The following is a 26,985-nucleotide window of genomic DNA, read 5'->3' on the forward strand; positions in this document are numbered from 1 at the left end:
TCTCCTCCAGAAGCTTTGGATGATATAGATGATCACGAGGCATTGGCTCAGTAAGGTGATAGTGAAGGAGACTATGGTATGATCTTCGCACAACAGATCGCATTCCTTTCTCACACACTGAACTGAACAGTTTAGTTAGAGACCTAGGCCTTTCTAAATAATTGGCCGAGGTTTTAAGATCTACATTGAAAGATAAACGTATGTTGGCTCTGGGTACATCCTTTCTTGGTGTCAATCGAGGGAAAAGGAGTTTGTATCTCACTTCTCTCAAGAAGGTGGCCTGGTGTTTTGCAGTGATGTTCATGGACTTGTGGCACGTTTCAAAATAGTATATGCTCGTGATGAGTGGAGACTTTTTATTGATTCTTCAAAAAGAAGTCTTAAATCAGTACTTCTACACAATGGCAATAAGTATGCTTCTATACCAGGTGGACACTTGGTTCACTTAAAAGAATGTTACAAAAACCTCAAACTGGTTTTAAGCAAACTCTGCTACTCAGACCACAGATGGACACTATGTGGTGATTTAAAAGTGATTTCAGTGCTGTTTGGTCATCAAAGTGGCTATACAAAGTTCCCTTGTTTTCTCTGTGAATGGGACAGTAGAGACAGAAAGCAACACTACATTAAAAAAGCTTGGCTCTTGAGAAAAACCTTACAGGAAGGGGTTAAAAATGTTGAGAGGAAAACCCTTGTGGATCCCAAAAAGGTGTTACTTCCACCACTTCATATTAAGTTGGGGCTGATGAAACAATTTGTTCAGCCATTGCCAAAAGAAGGGGTGTGTTCCCGATATCTTTGTGGACAGTTTCTTGGTTTATCTGAGGCAAAGCTAAAGGAAGGAATCTTTGTCGGACCAGACATTAGAAAACTTATAATACCTTCCAGAGTTCATGTTTGAGTAAGGTGATCAGAGTTTCAATCTATCAGTAATACTTCTGAATACTTCATTTATTGCTCCTTCGGTTTCATAGCTGCTCAATTGTTTCAGTGCACGAGTGTATGACGTAGTAATTGGAGTTGGTTAGCAACTGGCCATTCATTGCTAGTTAAACATTCCTCTGATTTTTCAGTATATTAACTTAGTTGTCAGGTGGACATGCATGTGATGCAGCAGCAAATTTGTGGACAAAATGGAAACAAAAGAAAAGGCAGCATGGATGTCTTTAAATTAGTTGTTACCAGTTTCCTAGGAAACAAAAGAGATCCAAACAAGAAAATCATCGCGGACATGCTCGACAACTTTAAGAAACTGGTCTGTAACATGAGCATTCAAGTTCATTTTATCGACTGACATCTTGACTACTTCCCTGCAACTGTGGTGATATAAGTGAAAAGCAGGGTGAAAGATTCCACCAAGATATCACAGAAGTGGAAAGAAGATATCAAGGAAGATGGAACGTCAACTTGATAGCGGATTACTGCTGGATGATGAAAAGAGAGAATCCACAATGAATCCACAGCCGGAAAAGCAATAAAAGAAGCTTCGACAGAAAGCAAAAGTGTTGTTATAAGGCCTTACGAGCTTAAAGAGAGATGAAAGTGTACTGTAAATGTAGTTTAGAATATGATTTATAAATAGAAAAAAATTTTCTAATGTTTGAAAAGATGTGATAAATTGGTTAAATTTTGCTATACCCTAAAATACTCCCTTTTTTGTGAAAGAACCTGACATGATAGAAAAAAATGGATTGCATTTTTGAAATCAGCGCTGAAAAGTACATAAGTCAGTTATCAAATTTCAAACAACTTTCAGAAAATATTTTTTTGCAGACCTGTGTAATTCTAGAATCAGCTTGCTAGAAAGTAATTTATTTTTGTGCAAGTGCACAAGAAACAAACATGCGTATAGTACACACAAGTTAAAAAAAATTGAGTTGCAGAGAAAAACAGTTAATAAAAAGCATTGTAATAATTGGCCTAGAAACAGTGTAGAATTAATTCCCCTTTGGAAGCCAGAGGGTTTTCATCCATATTAAAAACTGGTGGGGTCATTAACATATATTTGCTACTACCTGGAACTAATTTCTTGTTTTTCTCCGCTATAAAAGAACCTCTAGCTCCATTAACATTCGGCACATTTCTATGACAAAACTGTAGTGTTTTTTAAGACTGCCTTAATACCACTTTTGCTAGGTTGCAGGCAGCCTTAGAACATCACAAATCTGCCTTTTTGAAAAGTTTTTTTTTTTTTTTTTTCCTTAAACACACAAATATTTTCCTTAGTACTTGAGACCCCCTGTTGGAACTGTCCAGAACCGTGTCTATCAACATTTTTGTTTTTTTCTCTCCCAAGACATTGTGGGTCAAAGTGATTCTTCTGGAGTTAGGTCAGAATTTTATTTTTTAATGTTCTTGGAGCATTTTACAACTTGCTTACAGCAGCCACCTTCATTCCCTCAATAATAGTCTCCAGTGCATTTTTAATTTCGCTGGGGAATACTAAATCTCATCCTTTGGGCAACTCTAAAACTTTAGAGTCAAAGAAATGTTATATTTTCATAATTCAAATTGCATATTTTACTGTGTTACAGGGATAGGTAGATTAATATGACAATGGAAAGTCCAGGATGGAATGTAACAGTATTGATAAACTAATATGAGACACTCAGGCAAGAATATCAATTTGGTCTCTTGTGATATTAAAAATGTGAGTTATATTTTAAATAAGCCTACTTAAATAAAAATCAGTTTTGAGCTGTCACATGAGGCAGGTATCAAAGGAAGCTGACTTGTGTCATTGTGTGATAGATAGAGGAATGAATTGCTTCAAAGTCAAGTTCAAAGCACCCATCAAATACTTTTGTAGAAATAACACACACAAGTAATAAGATTGGTAAAAGCACTTTAGAGAAATGTTAATGTTCAGTTTAGTGCAATATCTGAAATTATAGTAAGCCTTTTGCAACAACTATTAGCACAAAGTTGTCAAGGCTTTTGTGGCTTTTTGGTGACAGACTGCCTGTTGGCTTCTGTCTCGGGTTCTTCTGCCGAAGTTAGTTTGATGACTTTTCTGATATTTTGCCAGCACAAGTGGCTGGCATTATCATAGCTCCATGCTCCATTGCTGGTGGTGGACTGGAGTCGAGCTTGCGGTCACAGAGTATGTGCACCTGGTGCGCCAAAGTCAAAGGGCTTTTCTATCCCACTTGCTGCACTAAGGAAGAGCACATGTTGCTGACAGCTGCTTCTTATTTATAATGCACTTTTTCTTTTTGTCGCTTCCACAACTGAATAATGGCTTAAAAAAGTGAAAGTAGTTGTGGATCGGAGAATGGATTTAAGTAAATAGAACCAGAGTGTAAAAATGCTGCCTTCATGTAACGTGACACATTCAAAAATGAGTAGAAGTAATGCAGTTTTTCCAAAAATTCCCTCGTCCTTGTTGTTTATACACAGCGTGCTGCAGAGCATATCATAAATAATTTTCATCCATTCAAAATAAAACAGTAAGAAAATCGTGGAAGAGATGAAATTTTGATGCAGTGTCTCTCTGCCACACCAGCAAATAATCACTAATACTATAAGTATTCATCAGAGTAACTCGTAGTGTTTTTCAGAAAAACTTTGTTTTGTTTATTTACAGCGGCATTCTTTACTGTCATCAATTATTATTTATTTTGCTTACTGGTAAACTGTTACCACTGTATTTAAAGAACTTGGAGGCTTCATTTACTCTGTGTGTGACTCATTACTGTTTCGACAAGGGTATGCAGTTGTAGAACACAGACGGTATGCCTGTTTGTTTAAATCTCTTAGGTCACATTTTATCTTTTGTTTATAAGGTTTTTAATAGAAAAATGAAGTATGTTTTCAATAACAACAAAGCTAATAGAGATACTATCCAAACTTCTTGTATCTCACTCCTTATACCTTTAAACAGTGACCATATCATTGTACTATTTTTTATGCCCATGCTCTGAAAATTAACCACCTGAAAAAACTGCCAAACACATGGAAACCCTTCAGGTAGCAGATAAGTTATCATTGTCATGCAGCAGCAGAAATGCAGGTGGCAATAAGCCACATCGGGGACTCTTGACATGCTGAAGCTTTGTCAATGACCAGAGTATGCAGTTGATTTCATTGTTGCCTCTTTGAATCAACTGCATGTGGCAAATCTTCTGTTATTACAAGAGATTGGCTAGATTTACATTGTTACTGTCATTGTTTGTTGTTGTTGTTGTGGTCTTCAGTCCTGAGACTGGTTTGATGCAGCTCTCCATGCTACTCTACCCTGTGCAAGCATCTTCATCTCCCAGTACCTACTGCAACCTACATCCTTCTGAAGTTACTGTCATATAGTGTCCATATTTAATTTTGTTGCTCTGTGAATACTTTATTAGCTGTTACTGTCTTAAAAAATGGGAGCATTATATCAGCCTCCTGCTATGCAGGTAGGAGAGAAGTGGCCCAGTGATTGCAGGTTTACCTAAGTTACGGCAACTGTTGGAGTTGTTACTTTAAATAACACACAGCCTGTTTTGTACCTAAACATGATGTAATCAAAGCCACGTGTTCTCCTCAAACAGCCTCTTGTTCCCTCCTTCCTTTTTCTGTAGACTTTTAGGGGCCAATTTCAAATCTTCATTAAACCGTCCGAATTCAGTTTTTCCATGCTTTCCCTGAATAATTTAATTCAAATACAGATGGTTTCTTTGAAACAGCGGTGTCATGTTTTGCTGCTCCATTCTTTCACAATTTGAGCTTGTGATGTACTTACAGTGACCAGCATCGTCAGAGAATCATTAAACCCAAACCACCTTGCTTTTTATTCTTCTACAAGTCGACATAGTGCGAGAGCTGCAAAGTTCAAAATGAAGTTAATAAAATATCTTGACAAGACTCATTTTTGCTAATGATTTGAAATGGTCAATTATCAACACCTGATTCTGAGATGCAGAACATTGTCTTGTCTGGGTTTACACTGTATGAACTGCTGTGAGATTGAGTTAAATTAGCAACTGCTAAGCTGTTCTATATATCTTAAGGCTGTCCTAATTAGTATACTCGTGTCATCATCAAACATCGATATCTATACTCCTTAACTCGTCTTACAAAAGTGTGGCACAGGTTACTTCAGGTAGCTGTTACTTTCACCTTCTCCTGTGCCATTTGCAAATTGTAAAAGAAGAAAGATCGTTGGTAAATCTCTAAAATTCAAAATTCTCCAGTTTTGCATTTAACGTCATTTGTTGAGATAGATGAGGCATGGAGTTAATGATTTGATTCTTCTTGGAAGATGCAGTCTCAGAATTTAGTCAGTAAACTTCACCTTGGAGCATAATGTCTCTTTTGTAACTTCTTTCATTAGAGTTATATGGACACTTAGAGCTGTTCTCACACATTCTAAATCTATAAAATATGAAACATGCTGCCATTCTGTGTCTAGTTCTGTAACGTCATTGAAGGAGTTTTGTAGTTTACATCATCCATGGATGACTTAGTTGCTGTGAATCTATCTGGTATCTCCCAAACTAGTTTTGTGGAGTCATTCAACTTTAGGACACTCAGAAAGCATAGTCTGGAATATTTTACAGTAGTAAGACTTCCCAGTGATTTATACAAATTGCACAGTCAAACAGTAAAAGGTCTTCCTGCTTATTTGTGTGCAATAAATTCCTCTTTTAAGCTGTTTTGGGGCAATATACTAGTCCGTGCTGGAATGTCAGACTATTCACTTTTAAGAACAACATTGTGAGCCCCTTTTGCTGGGATGTCGTAAGTCCACTCGCTGAACAGGTCTCGTATGTGTAAGTTGAAAATTTTTTCACTTGGTGACAGTGCAGATTTGTTCTAAATGCCCTCTTTAACATAACATCAACATAGAAGTTAATATTTAATACCTTCCAGAGTTCATGTTTGAGTAAGGTGATCAGAGTTTCAAAAGATTGCTGTTTGTGGAAACCAAGTTGATTCATACAGAGGAGCTTCTTAGGTCCCCTAAAAGACCATAATGCACAAACATAAATTAACATCAGTGGCATAGGTCTGTAGCCATTTGCATATGTCAGATGACAAGAGTAGTATCTATGGTAACATCTCGTGGTACTGCAGCTCTATAGAGGACTGTTGTTACCAGTAGTTAAGATTTTTTATTCATTAAACTTTTAACACATTTCTAGTGAAAAAAAAGTCCATTTTGTGCCTCAGTACACACTCCGTTAATATTGTTCATCGGATTTCAATATACTTTGTCGAGACATACATATCTGACTTAAATTCCATAAATTTTTCAATTAAAATATGAGTCTGTAACAGCATTTTGAAATTACTGTGCATTGAAAATATTAATTTCATGTGTATTTCTCAATATACGTCATCAAAATTAATAATTCTAGAGTTTTGGGTTCACCTTCTCACATATAACAACTTCTGAAAATTGCAATAATGTAGGACTAAAGTTTTTGTGGTATCTAAAGTTGTTATAAAAATCAGTTTTCAGGGAAATCACTTTAAAGTTAAATGCAATGTTCCCATATAGCTAAAATGCCCCAGGCTCATAATCCTTTGACTGTTCTGGCTCCTCGTCTTGCTTTATTTACTCTTTTTGACATTTTTAAAAATTTTGATAGTTGCAGAAGGTCCCTTTCAGATTTCATGACACCTTTTTGGTCAAAGAATAGCAATGCAGAAAAAGCAATTATTTCCTGGTTTTTTGCCCATTGTACCTAAAAGAAATTTCCTGGCTTGAGTGCCATAATTGAAGCAAGTAACAGCACAGGCACACCAATTTTTAAAGTATTTGCACCTACAGACATTGTTTTTGGAAGCCTTTCCCAAATACATTGGTTGAAGCTTTCGTTAGAGTTTTTGTACAGCCATGTAGGCGCTTACAGAGTAATGTTTCACTTGCAAGGTCTCTATATGCAAGTTTTATTACTTTCATCACAGCTGCTAGTAAGGAATGTTTGTGTTTATATTCATCTCCTCTGGAAACCTGTCTCTGGTGTCCACACGAAGAATATAAACCTTTTGGGCACAATGCATGTATTGGGTTGCCCTCCGTCTACAACTTGCGGAAATAAGTGGACCACACGGCTTCCTCTGCCATTTTTAGATCTCCAGCATTAGCCCTTACGGCCATGCCATAATGTGTGTGAAGTTTTTCTATTTCACCAACTGTTAACCTTCGCCTTCCTTTGGTGACTTTCCCATCTGACTGTTTCTTCCCTGATGGCTCTTGTCGTAGGTTTCAGAAAAGCTTTTGTATCCCCATCTTCTATCACCCTGCCTGTATCAAATGATGTTGAAGGTACTACATCATTCAGTGCAAATGGCCTCTTTTCAGCTATGTTCCATCAGAAGCGCCAATGATGTCTTTACACCCATCATTAGGAGAAATGCACTTCTCTGAAGCTTGTTATAGAATCTTCAGAAACATGTTTCAGAGCCTCTAGGATTATACTGTTATATCTACAGAACTTTTGCAGGATGTGCTGGCAAATTCATGAAAGCAGCAAATGATCTCTCTTGTACGTCCCTTTCCTAAGCACCGCATAACATATGCGAACCTAAGATTAATTTCAAAAACCTTCCACACCTAAATGCATTTTGAAGTCCTACCTAGTGTGCTGTTCAAACTCAGCTTAGCCACAGAACCTCTTTTCCTATTTGCATCTTCACAAATTTCTACACAGTTCGTTCTGTCACAGTATTTGCATTGGACACTACTCATGATAAGATTACTCACTACATTTAAATCCACCAAAACACAAACATTATCATTATCAGAACTGTTGATATGTAATTTAATTTTTCTCTTTGATGCACTCAGGACAGGTGATATTTGCGAAATGTTCGCAGAATCAGATTGACTAGTCTGTGGTTTTAGGAACGTTGTTGAATGTTGCGTGATGTACCTATTGTGATTGCAGTTTCTCTCTCTCTCACTCTCACTCTCGCCCGCACGCGCCGACATTACTGCAGTCTCGGGCAACTGATGCCATACTCAGTGTTGCCTGAGTTATATTATCTTGACATATTTAAAATAAATATTTTCAGTTAACATACTTTAGAGGTGTGGTGCTTCCTAACCCTAGTACTGATTGTTAGGTATACCTTATTTCAGGCAGCATTAGTGATACAGAATAAGACCTCATTATTGTTGCTATGGTAAGTTCAAGCATTGAAACCTTCCTTAATACATTTTTCATTGGTATCCGAACTTTGTCACTAGTAGATTTCTTGAATGATGTTCTTGAGCCTGCAGGGTGGTAAAAATGCACAAAATAAGAGAAAACAGAGAAATTTCACTTGTTTGTTATTTTACTTTTATCAATTTCAACTTCTAATAATGTCCTACTTAATTAAGAATAAACTTAGATGTAAATGGGCAACTCTTTTAACATAAAACTAAAGCAAAATCTCCTATTGTGTAATATTATATTGTGAATATAAATAATAATAACCAGCTATAGGAGGATAGTGTTGAGTAAATGTAGGTTACAACTAAATTTTATTATAATGAAGCAATCAACCATTTAAATAGGCAACAGCCGTAAGAACAATTTTAGTGTAAATAATGTGAATTATTTCCTGTTTTCAAAAATTCACATCTTTGTTCACAGTCAAATATCAATGTTGAAATTTTTACAGTACTATGCCATCATACAGCTGTTCAAAATGTGAAGAAAAAAAAAATCAATTTTATATCATTCCCGCCAGATATAACTAGCCCCAAACTGAAAAAAAAACTAAAAACAAAAAAATAAAAGATTAAGGAAACATTTGCCAGTGTTCTTGCTCTACATAAGGCTAGTAGTTTGATATCTAACTAGGAAGGGGGGGGGGGGGGGCACTCTGGTAAATTACTCCTTGGCTGTTATTTTTGGGTCTAAAAAGTGGATATTCTAAGTTGCCAGTAACAAACTTTAATGGTAATTTTCAGTCATTACTTTTGAAAATAGGATAATAAACAATATTGTAGAGGATACTTTCCTAAAAACTCTCATGTCTATTGCGATGTTGTAACTTAATACAGTGCGGAGATAGTCAAATTAATGCTAATGTCTACAAATTGAAAGACCATCATGCACTTACAAATAAAAATGGCCACTATTCAGTTATGGTGCAAGGTCAATTTTTTAAAACTGTTGTGAACTTCTCAATTGTAGGGTAACCACATGTAAAAAAAAAATCAGTATATTTACAAATGGTCAGGCAACCCTCATTTGATCACTTCATATGGATTGACCCTAGTATGAATACCAGACTTAGCACATGCACCATTAGTTGTTAAACCTACACACTCTGACCAATCTACTTAATTTTCTTACATAAACTTTCAACACATTTGAAAATATCTTTGCCAGCTGTTTTTGTTTAAAAGACTTGGCAAAACAACAGCCCTGCTCTAGTTTTGCTATTCAACTCACAACAACCAAAAGCAAATAAATTAGCTTGTTCAGCAATTTCTGTATTCACGTCATTTGTTTACAGTTTGCTTCAAACAAACCATTACTCATTACTTTTACTGCGGGTGTACTAAGTTGTTCTTCCACAGTGTGGGCTGTCCCCTCCTTGCACATAAGACAGCTCATAACAAACTCTGGTACTAAGTATGTTCTGTTTTGAAGACTTTTCCATTGTGGATTTAGAGACCTTCATGAACATTGAGAATATTCAGTTGATAGATGCCATTCAAGTTTCGATAGTTTGATACATTCGTTGGATAGGGTTTTGTAACAAATCACACACTGAGACATAGGCTATTCTTCAGAATACACAAACCTAAGTTTTAAAATATTGTAATTCTATTTTGAAAAATATATTGTAGTCTTTTTTGCTATTTTATTGTTACTTGGACCCGATGTTGACGATATCACAGTTACAGAATCTAATATGGCAATTCTTTCATCACTTCACTGCTAACAACAAGACCGCATCCAAAAACAAGCATCTATGTTTACATGAAGTAGCAAGAAGTAATAGTAGACACAACCTTACAATAAAACACACAATCACTGGTTAAAGTTCCTCCCGGCCCCCATCCAGGGTGCTCGCCACTCTTTGGTTGGTGGGTTTGTGCTTGGCTACCATGGGTACCCCAGCCTTTGCGGCATCTTATCCCTACTGTGCTGCATATCTAGCTTCTTGCTATTCTTTTTCTCCTCCATTGGGGAACATATCTCGGATGTTTTGGGAATGTGTTGCGCATTTTCAGTAGCTGACATCAGAACAGCCTCTCCACTGTTTTATGTTCCTTTTCTCTTTCTTTGTTCCCCTTCTTCCACTTAAGTGTTTGAGGTTCCTCTTTTTCTTCTTCCTACCTGTGCCCTCCTGAAGGCCGGTCCACACGTCTGACACCTAACAGGTGGCTGGGTAATGCATAATTCCCAAGTCTGGGTTGACATACAGGGTTTGTATGTGCCCCCTGGTACAGGCCAGGCCCAAATAGAGTAGTGCTTCCATCAAAGGTCAAAGCAGGCTATAAAGTTATCACAGTCTGACCGTATATTCAAAACGTGTGGTAGGGATGCTCATGAGGGCAATTGTGTGCCTCCTCCTCGCTGCTTCATCCATTGCAACAGTAACAGCGCAGCCTCCTCCCGAGATCGTCCCATGTATCTTGATGAGCGAGCCGTCCAGGAGATCCGGGTGAAGGAAAAATGGCATTACCCTGTTGCTCGCAAGTTGTTGGCTAGTTGGAAATCCTGCATTCTACCATGTGGCACTTACAGTACTGTTCTTGCTACATCTCGCACCACAAAGGACATGGCCACGCAGGCATGTGACCTCAGATTCGGTACTGCGGTTGTAAAATCGCCCAGTGTCATGTCATGCCCGTCTCCTCAAGCTGTGCAACAAGCCACCAGACTTTCGCCACACAGAGCGAAATCACCTGCTACACATCTGGCAGGACAGAAAGAATAGTTCTGCGAAGATTTTCTACATCCCTCCAGCCAACAAACGTCTGAGTCTTCCTCACCAACTGGAAAGGCCCCAAGAAATCACAGCCAACCTCCATGTCGCCGTTGGGCACTGTCAACCGTTTCTCTGCCTTGTAGTGTGCAGACTGACAGAGAGAATGCCGACACCTCTGTAGATCTCGTGGAGCAGGATCCTCCAGTCTCTGTGCCCTGTCGCAATGAGTCTCTGAAGGCTGGCACTAGGCAGCTGCCGAGGTAACACCCCATCATTTTTTCCCTCTTCCGCTTTCATCATGACACTCCTCCAATGGAATGTTTGTGACCTGTGATGCAATAACGAGGAATTACGGCTGTTCTTAGAATCGCAGCATGCACTTGTTCTCTGCCCCTACGAAACAAAATTGCTTTCTCATGATTGCTTTGACCTCTCACATTTGTGTCCGGTCTGCTTCCCCCCACCCCCCCACCCCCAAGGACTGCATTCCATCTGGTGGGGGAGTCACGCTGTTCATCCAGGATGATGTTCATAGTCATACTGTCTCTGTGACTACCTGGATTCAAGCTGTTGCAGTCTGCATGTTCCTTCCACATTTCACTTTTTCCCTTTGTACCGTTTACATCCCACTGTCACTAGGTGTCACCATGGCAGACTTCCTCCAGCTTATTGGGCAACTCCTTTACCCCTTTCTGCTGCTCGGGGACTTTAATGTGCACCATCCCCTTTGGGTTTCTCCCAGAACCTGTCCGAGAGGTGCTCTATTGGCTGACCTTCTCAACCAAGTTAACCTCATTTATCTCAACATGGGAGCACCCACATTCCTTTCAGACTGCATGCACTCCTGTGCCCATTTGGACCTCTCCTTCTGCACTGCTCAGCTTGCCTGTCGTCTCGAGTGGTCCGTGCTCTCGGACACATGTTCAGTCAACCATTTCCCGTGTGCTGTCCATTTGTTGACTCCTAACCCATCTATATGCACACCCAAATGGCAGCTTTTCTAAGGCCAACTGGAGGCGTCACTCCTCTCGGGCAACCTTCGACAATCAATATTTCCCCAGTTGTGATAATCATGTAGAATATACTACAAATGTTATCCTTACTGCCACAGAACGTTCCATTCCTCGCACCTTCCTCTTTACCACGCCTTGTCCCGGTCCCTTGGTGGACTTTGGCATGCCGCAATGCAATTTCTTGCCGTCTCTGGCGTTCCTGCAGCGCTGCCACACCTCCCGCAGTGTACGCCTCTCCCAAACCCCGGTACACCAGGTGGGAAGCAAATGTGGCCCGTCCTGGACCCACTGCAGACCGTTGTCATTGCCCTCCTTCAGGCAGACCGTGCAATCTCCAAGTACCTGGTTGCCGTTCCGTTCCGTCCCGCCCCGATGTTGTATCACCAGAGGTGGAAGACAGGCTGAACAAGTACATAGAAACAAAGTACAGGTTTACACAAAATATTCACAACTACGCTATCAGACTGGCCCCTATAAGTGTAGACCAGCACAGATCTGACCCGACGCTCGACTGACTTGGCACACCCTCAAGCTAAAAGTGCCTGACTATTTATACTGCTTTTTCCCTTGCTTATGATGTAGTGTCAGAGAGAGAGACAGAAACTATGGGAGGGGTAAATTCCCATACGTCAGCCACTTACACATCGCCACTCCCGGCTCTGGCCTACTGCCTTGCCTCGTACATCACAATAACTTACAGCAACGCTGCAGTTCCCTGCCTCACTGCTGCTTCACTTCAAACAAATTGTACATGCAATACGCCGCTGCAGCTCCGCACCATGTTTACTCTGCCTGGCCTACTGGCTGCCCGACTGTTACCACACACTGCCAGCAGCCCCAGACTTTATTGCCCAACTGCGCCTTTACTGAATTTTTAACAAAATTCCCCTGTCCTATGACTAAGACTTAATACTAGCCCACAAGAAGCTTCTGAAATGTGATGCTACTCAGAAATGCTGAAGAACATTAGATAGGTAGATCGCATTACTAATGAGGACATACTGAATAGAATTGGGCAGAAAGGGAATTTGTTGTGTAACAAAATTCAAAGATTGGATCGATTGGTAGGACACAATCTGAGATATCGACAAATCCTCAGTTTAGTATTGGAGGGAAGTGTGTGGGGTGGGGGGGGGGGGGTAAAATTGCAGAGGGAGACAGAGAGATAAGTGCATTAGCAGGTTAAGAAAGATGTTGGTTACAGTAGTTATTCAAGGGATGAAGTCTTCTACAGGGTATAGTTATGTGGAGAGCTTAATCCTAGCAATTTTTGGGCTGAAGACCACAACAGCAACATTTCAGTGAGATGGGTTTGTAAGGCCCCAGTTATCTTTGCAGTGTATGCATACACATCTCACTGTAATAGATAGTGGGGGCATGCTTTAACTTGGTATTGTGCATATCCTGTTTCTGTTGTTCTGCAACTTTCAATACCATTGAGAGTAACAGTGGAATCTCCAGAGTTGTAATAATGAACACAATTTGCTGACAGGCAGTGACTGTGCCATTTGTAGGTGATGGATGTTGGATAGGTGAAAATATGCACAGTGCCCCCTCCCCACCACACACACACACACACACACACACACACACACACACACACACAGAGGGCTGAGTAGCTGTGACAGTGTGGTTGTTAGAAACAAAGCACAGATCCTTGCTAAACCTGGTCCATTCTAATCATGGTTCACAGCGAGAGTAATTCTCTGGTAAGTGTACAGTACGTCTCTTTAAGTGGCCAAGCACTAACCACAGTACCTCCTTAGCCTGTACACAGTCAAGAGCAGTAGTTCACTGCCAAACACAAGTGACTGCTAGTGCCACACTGGGCTTGTGCTAATATGCTGCTTGTAGCCCAAATGGCAAGTTGTGTGCTGCTGTGTTGTGGAGACTGTACAGCACCCAGTGCTGCTCTGCCCTCTGGCGAGAAGCAGCTTCCATTTGCAGACATGTTTGTCTCCTTGCTACAGTCAAACTTAACCAAACATAACCATCCCCGATCCCTCCCTTCCGGAATTTTGCAACTGGTGCCAAAAGTGGCCAACACTGTGCAGTCTCCTGCAGTGCAGAATTGCACATTTGTCACAATGTCGAGCAGTGCAGTGGTGGCAGTTCTGGTTTTAGTGTGGCATGATCAGCTGTTGAAGATGAGTGAGTGTATTTACAGGTGACAAGTGTCTGGTCTGAATATGGCTTGCACTTTGTCCCTGCAGGTGTCCTGTATATTGTGAGTGGGCAGTGGCATCCTGATGATGGTTGAGTAACTCTTACAGGACAGTGCTTCTGACTGTTGGGTATAGCAGTTCACTTGTCCGGCACAGTGTCAGCCAAGGTATTTGAGAGCACTGTGTATGGTGATTCCTAATTGATAATGTGTTTCTAGGTTGATTAGTTTGGTGACTGCTGATGTCCTTTCTGAATGGTGAGGACACACTGACTCTGTCAAGTGTTACAAACATTTTGACTTTTTGCTGATTTTAGTTGTGCTAGGATAACATACATGATTTAGCAGGTTGATACCCATAGGGAGCATATTGTTTTTGGAATGTGGTTAACGCAACCAACTGCTTGTGCATGTGATGTAACCATGCCTGTGTTGATGAATACAGGAAAGAAAAGTGAAAGGATATTTATGTTGCAAGTTATCAACTACCCCTAGAAAAAAAAAAGGAAAAATAAATAAAAAGTTTCTACTCCTGCTACTAGTGTAATACTAGGTGTAAAGATATACAGTGGATGGAGAAAGTCTTAGATGACATAAATCTGAATAGTAGAAATGAAATATTATTTGTAGTACTATTATATTATTATGGCTTTCCTTTCTCAGATGTTATGTCTGGTTAAAAATGGAAAGTAAAGCGGACCTTGATCAAGCGTGACTTCCTTTTAACTGTACGGTATTTGTTACATTGCATTTAGGAACTTTCGGGTAATTGAATATGTATCAATAATTACAGATTTCTGTAGTTTTATATATACCTTTGGATGTAGCTGTATTGCGTTGATGTACTGGTGGATATTGTGTGGTATGACTCCTGTAGTTGATAGTGTAATTCCTATAATGTCAACTATATCCTGATGCCACATGTCCTTGACTTCCTCAGCCAGTTTGATGTATTTTTCAATTTTTTCTCCTGTTTCCTTCTGTATATTTGTTGTATTGGGTATGAATATTTCGATTAGTTGTGTTAATTTCTTCTTTTTATTGGTGAGTATGATGTCAGGTTTGTTATGTGGTGTTGTTTTATCTGTTATAATGGTTCTGTTCCAGTATAATTTGTATTCATCATTCTCCAGTACATTTTGTGGTGCATATTTGTATGTGGGAATGTGTTGTTTTATAAGTTTATGTTGTAAGGCAAGCTGTTGATGTATTATTTTTGCTACATTGTCATGTCTTCTGGGGTATTCTGTATTTGCTAGTATTGTACACCCGCTTGTGATGTGATCTACTGTTTCTATTTGTTGTTTGCAAAGTGTGCATTTATCTGTTGTGGCATTGGGATCTTTAATAATATGCTTGCTGTAATATCTGGTGTTTATTGTTTGATCCTGTATTGCAATCATGAATCCTTCCGTCTCACTGTATATATTGCCTTTTCTTAGCCATGTGTTGGATGCGTCTTGATTGATGTGTGGCTGTGTTAGATGATACGGGAGCTTGCCATGTAGTGTTTTCTTTTTCCAATTTACTTTCTTCGTATCTGTTGATGTTATGTGATCTAAAGGGTTGTAGAAGTGGTTATGAAATTGCAGTGGTGTAGCCGATGTATTTATATGAGTGATTGCTTTGTGTATATTGCTAGTTTCTGCTCGTTCTAAAAAGAATTTTCTTAAATTGTCTATTTGAATTTGTTTGGGTATTAACTGTGGTTTTCCAATTTTTCATTACTATATTTAGGAACTGTATCAATTTAGGATCTACTTTGTATATTTCCAATATTTGTAGTAACGATGAGTGGGGTACACTATCGAAAGCTTTTTGGTAATCAATGTATGCATAGTGTAGCGACCTTTGTTTAGTTTTAGCTTGATATGTCAACTCTGTATCTATTACCAGTTGCTCTTTACATCCTTGTGCTCCTTTGCAGCAGCCTTTTTGTTCTTCATTCATAATTTTGTCCTGTGTTGTATGTGTCATTAATTTCTGTGTAATGACTGAAGTTAATATTTTGTATATTGTTGGTAGGCATGTTATGGGGCAATATTTTGCTGGGTTTCCTGTGTCTGCTTGATCTTTAGGTTTCAGATAAGTTATTCCTTGTGTGAGTGAGTGTATCAGGGACTGTGTATGGGTCTGCAATGTAACTGTTAAATAATTTAGTTAGATGTGAATGTGTTGAGGTGAACTTCTTTAGCCAGAAATTTGCTATTTGCTTGTTCAACGAGGGTTGGTTGGTTGGTTGGTTGGTTGGTTGGTTGGTTGGGGGGGGGGGGGTGACTGATATGGGGGAGTGAACCAAACAGATGACTGATTGCTTATAATTACACCATTTCCAGCACTTTATGAAAATGCAACTAAATACCTAAGAATTACAATTACAAACAACTTAAATTGGAAAGAACACACAGAAAATGTTGTGGGGAAGGTAAAACAAAGGCTACATATTATAGGTAGAACACTTAGAAAATGTAACATACCTTCTAAAGAGGCTGCCTACACCATGCTTGTCCGTTCTCTTTCGGAGTACTACTGCACGGTCTGGGATCCTTACCAGATAGGATTAATGGAGTGCACCAAGAAAGTTCAAAGAACAGCAGTATGTTTTGTTTTATGGAGAAATAGGGGAGAGAGGTCAGTGACATATGTGATTTAGGGTGGACACATTAAAACAAAGGTGTTTTTCTTTGCAGCAGAATCTTCTTCAATCACCAACTTTCTCCTGCAAATGCAAAAATATTTTGTTGATGCCGACCTACGTAGGCGGAAACGACCATCATAATAAAGTAAGGGAAATCAGAGCTTGCGCGGAAAGATATGGTGTTCATTTTTTCTGGTTGGAATAACAGAGAATCATTGTGAAGGTGGTTCAATGAACACACTGCCAGGCATTTAAGTGTGATTTGCAGAGTATCTATGTTGATGTAGTGTGCAGCCTCGGTCTTCTCCTCTTTTGAGTATTTTCATCACACATTGTAAGGCAAGCAAAGCTAAAAATTATAAAAATCTCTCACTGCAATGGCTCACTGAGGACTGGCTGGCACAGTGTTTTAGGCAGTGCAACAGAAGTGGCAACATGGGAGCCGATGATGCCAGACTTCCATTAGTTTATTGGTGGTAGGTGTCAGCCGTGCAGCCCACAACCTGTCTAGTGACAACTAGTTTAAATTAGACTATAGTAATAGATAATTATACTGATACCTTTAAACAGTTTGTGTTTTAAAGCACGTGTTCTGGAAGACTGCATTTTGTCACTCTGAGTGAGGTAGTAGAGTTGGTATGTTTAGCTCTTAAGTGTACAAAATCTATCATTCTTTTTATGCACACAGATTAATGGGGCACAGCAGATCACCTTCTCCTTCGCGGCGACGCCGTAGCAAGTCGAGGGAAAGGGAGAGGGACCGTGGTGACAGAGATCGTGACAGGAGGCGGCGTCGCTCAAGAGAGAGGGAAAGGAGGCGTCGGTAAGTTCTGAAGTCTGATACGTGTCGTTAGGCATTGTAGCGACAAGGGAAAAAGATTTATTTATTAAGTAGCTAACAGATACATTTCTTTTCTTGCTGGTTTCAGAGCAGTGTAAGTCACATTTTCAATAAGAACAACATGTTTCATTCATCTGGAATTGTATACATAGTGTACTAATATCTTGTGAATTTTTATATTTTCCGGTGAACAAAATGTTCAAAGAAGTTTTGGGCTTGCGTCCATTTGTCATTTACTTCACTTCACAATAGTTTGTCTTGGCACCAGCCACTCTTCCACATGCGAGCCATTAAAGAAAAATGGAGACAGAGTCTATCCATATCATGTGCATTGTGGGGAAAATACTGCAGCAAACATCAGTGCTGTATTATCCGTTTGCAACCTAGTCTGTCATTGCTGAGCATTGTATCTCTACTGGACATTCAGTGGTGCATGCTACAACAATAATTTTGACCACGATAACTTACTACGACTCCTTTGTTAAAAATTGGTGGAAGTACATGCAGCTGAAAGATTGATGAACTGCGATAATGCTTGGAACCCCATCATTTCCGCTATTTGCTCTAAGTGAATGCAACAGTATAAGCCGAGTTCTGCAGTTCCACTAATGGTGATACTAACTGGTGGGTAATGTGATTAGTCTGTCACCATGGTCTTAATGCATGTACGGAATACACACAGCACACTGATGAATTGTTGGAAAGGAAAAGTCTTCTGTCTTTGATGACTCACCTTAGGAAGGCAGCTCAGTCGAAATGTCGTACAGTGAAGTAAATGGTAACAGGCTTGAAAGCCTGAAACTTCTTTTGACACTAGCATCTTTTTAGGGCATAACCCCATTGACTGTCAAAAGGGGCTCATCTGCCCTTGAAAATTGTTACATGTGGATTGAAGAACATACAAGAATGAAAATGAAAAGATGAAATATTGATGGTGAATTGCAAAAGTTTCTGAAGGTTTAATGCATGTGAATAACCTGACCTTAAAGTATTCTGTTGTCCATCATTATTTTATGTCGCAAACAATCATGTTGGAAGGACATTCACAACTGAGCATTATAGCAGAGGTTGAAAATACCACTTCGGTTGTAAATTCCTTTATTTTCACACAACCAGTTTCGGACTGTTATAATCCCATCTTTAGGTGTCGCAGCTTGCTGTGGTCCCCAAGCGCTGCATGTACCAGACACGGTATGCTGCCTATGAGTGCAGACCAGGGACTCCCTGTTTGCTGCAGAATCCTTGAACATATTCTTAGTTCAAATATAATAAATTCTACGTGTGGAAAACAGCCTCACCAGCATTCTTTGTAAGCTGTTACAATGTGTGGTAAGTCGGCGGTTGTGTTGGGTCCTGGAGTCATGTGGCCTACTTGCTTCATGCCAGGGCGGTTTCCGCCAGGGTCGCTCTACCATTGATAATCTAGTTTCCCTCGAGTCTGTCATCCAAACAGCCTTTTCCGGACGCCGACACCTGGTTGCTGTCTTTTTTTATTTACGAAAAGCTTATGACATGATCTGGCGACATTGTATTAAATGTGTGGGGTCTCTGGGGCCCGCTCCCAATTTTTATCCAAAATTTCCTATTGCTCCGTACTTTCCATGTCCAAGTTGGTGCCTCCTATAGTTCTCCCCATATCCAGGAGAATGGGGTCCCGCAGGGGTCTGTATTGAGTGTATCTCTGTTTTTAGTGACCGTTAACAGTCTTAACAGCAGCTGTCGGGCCGTCTGTCTCACCTTCTCTGTATGCAGATGACTTATGCATTTCGTACTGCTCCTCCAGTATTGGTGTTGGCGATTGGCACCTACAGGGAGCCATCCACAAGGTGCAGTCATGGACTCTAGCCCACGGCTTCCAGTTTTCAGCCGCAAAGTCGTGTGTCTTGCACTTCTGCCGGTGTCGCACCATTCATCCGGAACCAGAACTTTACCTTAATGACAATCCACTCACTGTAGTGGAGACAAATTAATTCTTAGGACTGGTTTTCGATGCCCGATTAACGTGGCTTCGTCAGCTGAAGCAGAAGTGCTGGCAGCACCTCAATGCCCTCCGCTTCCTGAGCAACACCAACTGGTGTGCAGATCGCTGTACGCTGCTGCAGCTCTAAAGAGCCCTTGTTCAATCCCGCCTTGGCTATGGGAATCTGGTTTATGGTTCAGCGGCGCCGTCAGTGTTCCGTTTACTTGACTCAGTCCACCACTGTGGCATTCGACTGGCAACAGGAGCTTTTAGGACGAGTCTGGTGTCCTGGTGGAGGCCGGAGTTCCTCCATTGAAGATTAGACGTGCACAACTGCTCGCCAGTTATGTTGCACATATTCACAGTTCTCCTGAGCATCTGAATGACTGTCTCCTTTTTTCCATCCATGGCGGTTTATCTCCCGCATCGGAGGTCCAGGTCAGAGCTTAAGATTGCTGTTCGCGTGTGATCTCTTCTGTCTGGAGTCCTTGTCTTTACCACATATACTCGAGGTCCATTCATGTACACATCTATGGTGTACACCTAGGCCGAAGCTCCGCCTGGACCTTGCATAGGACTCGGGTAACCCCACAACTCTCCGCTGTCACTTCCTCTCGATTATTGACGTGTTCTGGGACCATGAAGTGGTATACAATGATGGCTGATGGTTACATTTTTTGTTCATTACGGTAGTTTTCTTTTTAGGTGTGGTGTTGGGTGCTTTTGTACCTTGAGCGTTCCTTGTGCCAGGGAGAAAGGACTGATGACCGTGTAGTTTGGTCCATTTGTACCTCAGACCAACCAACTAATCTCTCTCTCTCTCTCTCTCTCTCTCTCTCTCTCTCTCTCTCTCTCTCTCTCTCTCTCTCTCTACACACATAGTATTAAGATCGAAGTCCATCAAGGCAACACACATAGTATTAAGATCGAAGTCCATCAAGGCAACACTAGGTGGTACCTTGCTTCAAATTACATGCTGCATGTCACCTGATGTTGCCAGCTTTTAGTCTGTGGCACGAAATCGTGATACAGAGTTGTCGTTGCCCAGAAAATGTTACCTAGTGTCACATACTGCAGGTTGCCTGTGTTTGTAGCATGTGCCTCAATCAGTTCCACTGAAGCAACATCAGAACAGTGCACCATGCCTTTGCGAACTGTAGGAGCAGCTGCCTTCCTGGTAGTAACCTTGAGAAACAGAAGAAAAGGAAGAAAATCAAAATGGTGGAGGGAAGAATTATTTGTTGTTGGTAAAGAATCTTGCAGTGAACTTTTTAGGAAATTGGTGGGTGGTCGTGAAACATGTTTTAAAAATTTTACGTAAATGAGTTTGGAAGATTTTTAGTAGTTTTTGCATAAATTCATGCCAGTGATCAGAAAATTGGACACAAACTATCATGACCAGCTGATGTGAAATTGTTAATGACTTTGAGACATTTAGCTACAGGTAATAACTATCCTTCAGTGATGTACTTTTTCAGATTTCAGAACCAGGTATTTCAAGAATTCCACAAGTACAGAAAGCATGTTCATGTACATGTACTGTGTGATTTTGTACAGGTATGCAGGAAAATTGTGTCATTACAAACTGTTGATTGTATGCAGTACACTTTTGATATCGAAACATCACAAACTGGACAGTATTCAGTTTGAAATGCAATGCTGTAATAGCTTCTAATTTTTTAATTTTATTCAACTTACATTCTGGTGTATTTGAATTCGTTAAGTGCATGGTGCTGTTACCTTAAATGTAAAAACTACAGTTAGAACACCAAAAGGAGGAACCCGTTGACATTCTTCTGTCGTGAGATTAGAGACATAAGAGTGAATCAGTGAAGCAAGACATTGTCAGAAACAAATATTTCTGCAGGACTATTGGGCGGATTTTCTGCATCGTATGTACCCATAGCTGTGTGGAATAACATGATATTTATGTGATGCATGAAAATAGTTAGTGACCTATGCAACAAACACAGTAGCTTGTTTGCAACATGTTCGCCGTACGTTGAACATCCCTTGCAACTGCTGCTTTTGAGATAACATATACTTCTTCCTTGCATTCTGATGGAGATGTAGGATGTGTACAACTTCTTACTTCCTTCTTGGTTGAAAGAAGCATTTTACCTCCACAGCCCAACCTTTTCAAGATGACTGGAAGATGCATGTGATGTTGGTAGCATTTCATCATTAAGTGCTCGAAGTACCTATAGCATTCGAAATTCCATCTTCGGCCTGTAAAACAAATTATGTAACAAAGTAAATTAATTTCTTATTTGGTTATAGCTGTCACAATTTCTCATGAACAATTGTGAGCAACTACTTTAAGACATAACATATCTGCAGACAATAGATATCATTACAATATTATTATTGATGTTGTGGTTTTCAGTCTGAAGTCTGGATTGTAATACGTCAGGCTGGCCGATGTGGCCGAGCGGTTCTAGGCACTTCAGTCTGGAACCGCGTGACCGCTACGATCGCAGGTTCGAATCCTGCCTCGGGCATGGATGTGTGTGATGTCCTTAGGTTAGTTAGGTTTAAGTAGTTCTAAGTTCTAGGGGACTGATGACCTCAGATGTTAAGTCCCATAGTGCTCAGAGCCATTTGTAATACGTCAAAACTGCAGAATAAAGCCATGTGTCACTTGTTATCTTAATGGAGTTTTGCAGTTTTGACAGTATTACGGATACTGTAATCTTATTAATGCTCTTTGGATGGATTAACTCCAAACCCAGTCACCCAGAATAGTATATGAGTGTTTGCGATGGCAAAAACAGAAACTGTGATACCATTCACGACTTGTTCATCACAGTGACACAAGCTACCATGTGCCTAATTTTTTTTTTTAATCCCCTCCCATTCCATTAAAGATGTATGGAGTAACACTGCAACAGATTTTAAAGTTTTCTGGAATTACCTACACTGTTCTGGGGCTTGTGTTGGAAAACATACAGTGATTCAAAACTCAATGAATGGTGGCAACGCCTCTGTTCAGTTACAAAGAGACTTCCATTCTTTTGTGGCTGCAAGAGCAGAGCATCCCGCTTACTAATTCCACATTCCAGCATGCTTAGAATCACTCTTAAGTAACACTATTTATAAAATCAGTATCATACTGTAAGGTCACAGTGGATTCCAATAAACATGAAAGGGACCTCCAGAACTAACCCACACTTCTGTTACACATTTATCCTGAGCTAAGAGAATGGTACATCAGAAAATAAGAACATTTGTATTTGCTATTGAAAAATTATGTAACTTGAGATTATAACCCAATAAAATTTATTATTATCGGACAGATAAGTTTAAAGTGTGATCAGTTTCTTGAGAAGATGCCCAAAGCTCTGACAAACAATTCTTACTCTAATCATAAATACATAATAATTATTAAACTTTAAAGCAAATTCTTATGTAGCCTGATACAGAACTAAAGAATGAAAATTTTGGTACAACTCATTTTGTGGTAAGCCTATTGACTTTTGTGTAATTAAAGCCTAAACTCAGTTGCGTATTAAAAAGAATGCAAGAGTAAGATTTCACCTGCTTATTGCTCGCTGTTTTCTCTTTTCGTTTGCCACGGTTAGTCTGAATTAGTTTTGTGGTTTCCCATCCTCATTTTTGACCCAGGCTTTGGACTGCCACTGGCCAGATTAAAAACTATTGTTTCAAATTTTTTCCCTTTTCATTTTCTGTTTTCATTCTTTTTACTTTCCTTTTCTTGAAACATATATACTGGTGGAAACCACCTAAGATTTCCTTAGTGTATGAAATTTTCCAGAAGATGGCACCATACAAAGAGCAACATCACACTTTTTGCATCTTATGCAAGTCATTTTTCTCTGTGAATTAGCGATACATACTGCACAGCAATTCTAGTGAACATCCTTTTTCACTTTTATTGCAAGGAGTCCTGGATACAGTCCTTTTTTTTTTGTAGTCGAAATAGCGTTTCTTGCATGGGATCTCCGTTTTACTTGTTTGTCTATGAAATTTTGCCAGTGGCGTTCTGATGCTTTTTTATTTAAAAAATTGTTTTAGCATTCAGCACACACGTCAGTCAAACGGAAGTATACCCTTTTGTACAACATCATTGTCTTTATCAAGTCTGTGTCATCAACAGTACCCATTGAACTATTGAACTAGTGTGGCTCACTACACATGTGTTTGTTATTTTGGCCAGTTGTATGCTCCTTCTTCTCAGTTTCATCAAAATATGATCAGTTTGTGGTTAAAAGATTAACAAACACAAAAACATTGCCTGATTTCCCCCTATCAACATTTCTGGATTCTATTTCCTTAGCAGCAACACCGTAGACAGTATAATCTTGAGTATAATAACTTTCTATGCAATGAAGCACGAGAAGTTTAATATCAAAATGGCTACGTTTCTTTGTAATATACTGCGTAATTCTGAGCCTTTCTTTGAAAAACATTCCGTATTTACTCGAATCTAAGCCGCACCTGAAAAATGAGACTCGAAATCAAGGGAAAAATTTTTCCCGAATCTAAGCCGCACCTGAAGTTTGAGACTCGAAATTCAAGAGGTGAGAAAAGTTTTAGGCCACACCTCCAAATCGAAACAAAGTTGGTCCACTTAATATGAGACACAATTTAGGTCGAATAAATGACGATACAGCTACAGTAGTTTGGTTCGAGTCGTAAGCTTAGCAGTTAAGCTTTACCAGGTAGCCATTGCTATGAGTCAGTCGCCCCGTCCGTATTTATACGGATACCCTTCCTTTTTCACGTGCTTCGTCTGGTTTGAATTGATTGCTTATTTTTCTTTGATCTGATAATTGCCGTTCTCTTTGTTATAGGTGTTTACGTCACTCTAAGCTGAAAATGCATTACTGTACTGTCATGCATTGTTTGTCGCATTATGATAATGAGTGTTTACGACCTGTCACAGTTCGCGGCATGGCTTGCTTTTGTGCGCGCTACCGCCGCTTACAATTAAAAAAAAAAAGAGAGAGAGGAATCGTCTCATTATCGAAACAATGGCAAGAGACTGCTATTTGTTGTTACCTTCAGTTGTTACTTACACTGCTGCTTTCTTTGGTAATGATCAATAAGAACCAAATAATAAGCTGCGTATGATAGATGATGTTCTGAACGAGAGTTTAGCGAAAATTTTTCTCCGTTTGAAAATCTTTGCAGATGCCTCTTTAGTACATTATATTCTGCACAGAAATTAGTCATCTTAGATTTAAAAATCTAGTCAATTGCCGTGCTTCAATTCTGACTGTATCACTATTAGGCATAAAAATAATACGAATATAAACATTACATGATATGTATATTCTTCCGCTTTTGTTGTTGTCTCACTCTAGTTTCGTAGTTTATTAGCCAGACAGGATTTAAATGAGAGAGCAGCAAACACGAAAGAATACATGGCAAAATGTTTATATTCGTATTATTCATATGATGAAGAAAATACTGCGTGTGATTTACAATTCATAAAAGTTCCTATTAGCAACCATCTTTTCTGACAAGTAGGAAAAAATTCAGAACGTAGAGTTGGCCATATTGACAAACATCCCTAACAGTCTTGCCAGTCGGATTTTCATAGTACATTGAAATGCTGCTACATTCGAAGATGAACAATACGGAATTTGTATTTACTTCGTCGGATGATGTACGAAAATGCAGTGGTTCGAAACTCGGGGCGGAGAAAAAAGCTCGTCTTCCACCTTTTTTTAAATTTTTTTACTGATGCAAAGGTTTTTGCGCCAGTATTTATCTTTGTGCCTGCAAAGCATGCCCGTGTAGCGCTACACATATTCGAAGGCAGAAGTTAGTTGTGGCGGCACCTACCAACATTTTTCAGAACTTCCACTTACTTTGCACTCGATTCTAAGCCACAGGCGGTTTTTTGGATTACAGAAACCGGAAAAAAACTGCGGCTTAGATTCGAGTAAATACGGTAGGCTATTACTAAATTTTTAAAAGGGACTGTGGCCTCGTGGAATTTTTCTCTTGTTTGCTCTACAACGACCCTCATTTTCACAAGAATTCATGAGACATGGCTGAATTGCCACTAAAGTGCAATAAATAAAGAATCAGTTTGTACTGGTACTTGGACATTGTTTGTGTGGAAATAGTAGTGTTTGAATCAAAGAATCTGTTGACCAGTATTTATTCACTTCCAACTTTTTAGTTACTTGTATAAGCAGGAAACACAACAAGAAGCAATAAATTTCTGCAGGTTCCATAGGCTTACATTGTGCTAAGCTGGTGGAAACTCATCATTTTTTTCCCAGGAAGAGACATATGATAATTATTTCTCTCTTTACAAATGGCAGAGACGAATTCAAAAGACATAAAATAAAAAAATAAAAAAATCTAAAGTACTTGCTGAATCATCGAATCCTATTCTTAAAACACTAAATGTGTTCACAAAATGGTGTTGTTTTGTTACAGGATGATTTTCCAACCAATTGTACATTCATTTTTCTGATGACAAGTTGTGCTTAATGTTTCATTGTCCTGTCCCTCTTCAGGAGGAAGATTTTCTGCAATAGTTCCTTATGGTGTTGAAGAATCATTAGTAAGTCGAGATATATCCACATCTTTGTCCAAAGAAAGGTACAAAGTATCCTTATAATCTTTGCCACTATTGATCGTGAGGATTTCCATATTTACTTGTCTGGTAAATTATGTCCCGACATTGCAAAGGCAATGCAGGCAAATGTTGTCATTTCATTAAATGCAGAAACAGGACTGGTTCAGTGCACAACTCATAAGCAGAAAGGGCCCATGAGGAGTTAAAAGCTGTAACGTTTTACGACATTACCAAGAGGAGCAGACAATAGTTAGTAACTGTTACATTGTGCTTGCTTACCTACTCCCCTGCAGTTGGGCGTACAAGAATGCCCTTAGCTGTCGGGTCTTCCTACCTGCCTGGCATGAAGGAATGGCCATAGCAGTCTGGACATTCTGTACATGTGGGGTACACATGTACGCACATCGCCATGCGGGTGACCATATGCTCATAGCCTTGAAAGGGTTAAGCATTGTTCTGATGGCCATTGCTGATGCTAACTACTGTTTCTTGTATGCAGTATCCTTGTCAGGGCCACATTTCAAACCCAGTTTCGCATGAAACTTAGTTCTGCAAAAAATGACAAAAATGAGTTGGCATTTCTGGCTTCTGGACATCTTCCTCGAAGCAGAAAAGTGTCACCATATGTGTTAGTGCCTGATGATGTTTTTTCATTACAGTAACACATTGTGAAACCCCTTACGGGCCTTCTCAAAATAAATTCTTGTGGAAGACATTAAAACTACAGACAGTCACATACTCACAGATTAGTAAAGAACAGTTTTTGGTTGCTGACATCACTTTTGTGTATTCAGAAAACCACTGTTGCGAACTGTGAGAAACATGGAAATTGTTACAATAACATCTGTTAATCTTCACAACTTCCTGAGAAAAAAGCTCTACTTCAGAACCACTGTACTCACCTCAAGGCTCATTTGACACCAACACATTAACACGGAAGAGAC

At 39.6% G+C, this 26,985-nt stretch overlaps 2 protein-coding genes across 10 annotated transcripts in view; one reads left to right on the top strand and one right to left on the bottom strand.

The window, feature by feature from the left end:
* Positions 1-26,985, bottom strand: part of LOC126188953 (uncharacterized) — a 267,426-nt gene that overhangs the window by 192,119 nt on the left and 48,322 nt on the right. The window lies entirely within an intron of this gene.
* LOC126188951 (RNA-binding protein EWS-like) overlaps positions 1-26,985 on the top strand; it is a 169,453-nt gene that overhangs the window by 7,652 nt on the left and 134,816 nt on the right. For 3 of the 7 annotated variants that reach the window (XM_049930706.1, XM_049930699.1, XM_049930702.1), the window contains exon 2: positions 17,370-17,504. The exons of the other annotated variants lie outside the window; for them this stretch is intronic. In XM_049930706.1, coding sequence (XP_049786663.1) covers positions 17,374-17,504 — 131 coding nt within the window. In that variant the 5' untranslated portion in view covers positions 17,370-17,373. The remainder of the gene's footprint in view (positions 1-17,369; positions 17,505-26,985) is intronic. 7 annotated transcript variants of the gene reach the window in all.

This window comes from Schistocerca cancellata, chromosome 5 (assembly GCF_023864275.1).
Source record: "Schistocerca cancellata isolate TAMUIC-IGC-003103 chromosome 5, iqSchCanc2.1, whole genome shotgun sequence".
Lineage (NCBI taxonomy): Eukaryota > Metazoa > Arthropoda > Insecta > Orthoptera > Acrididae > Schistocerca > Schistocerca cancellata.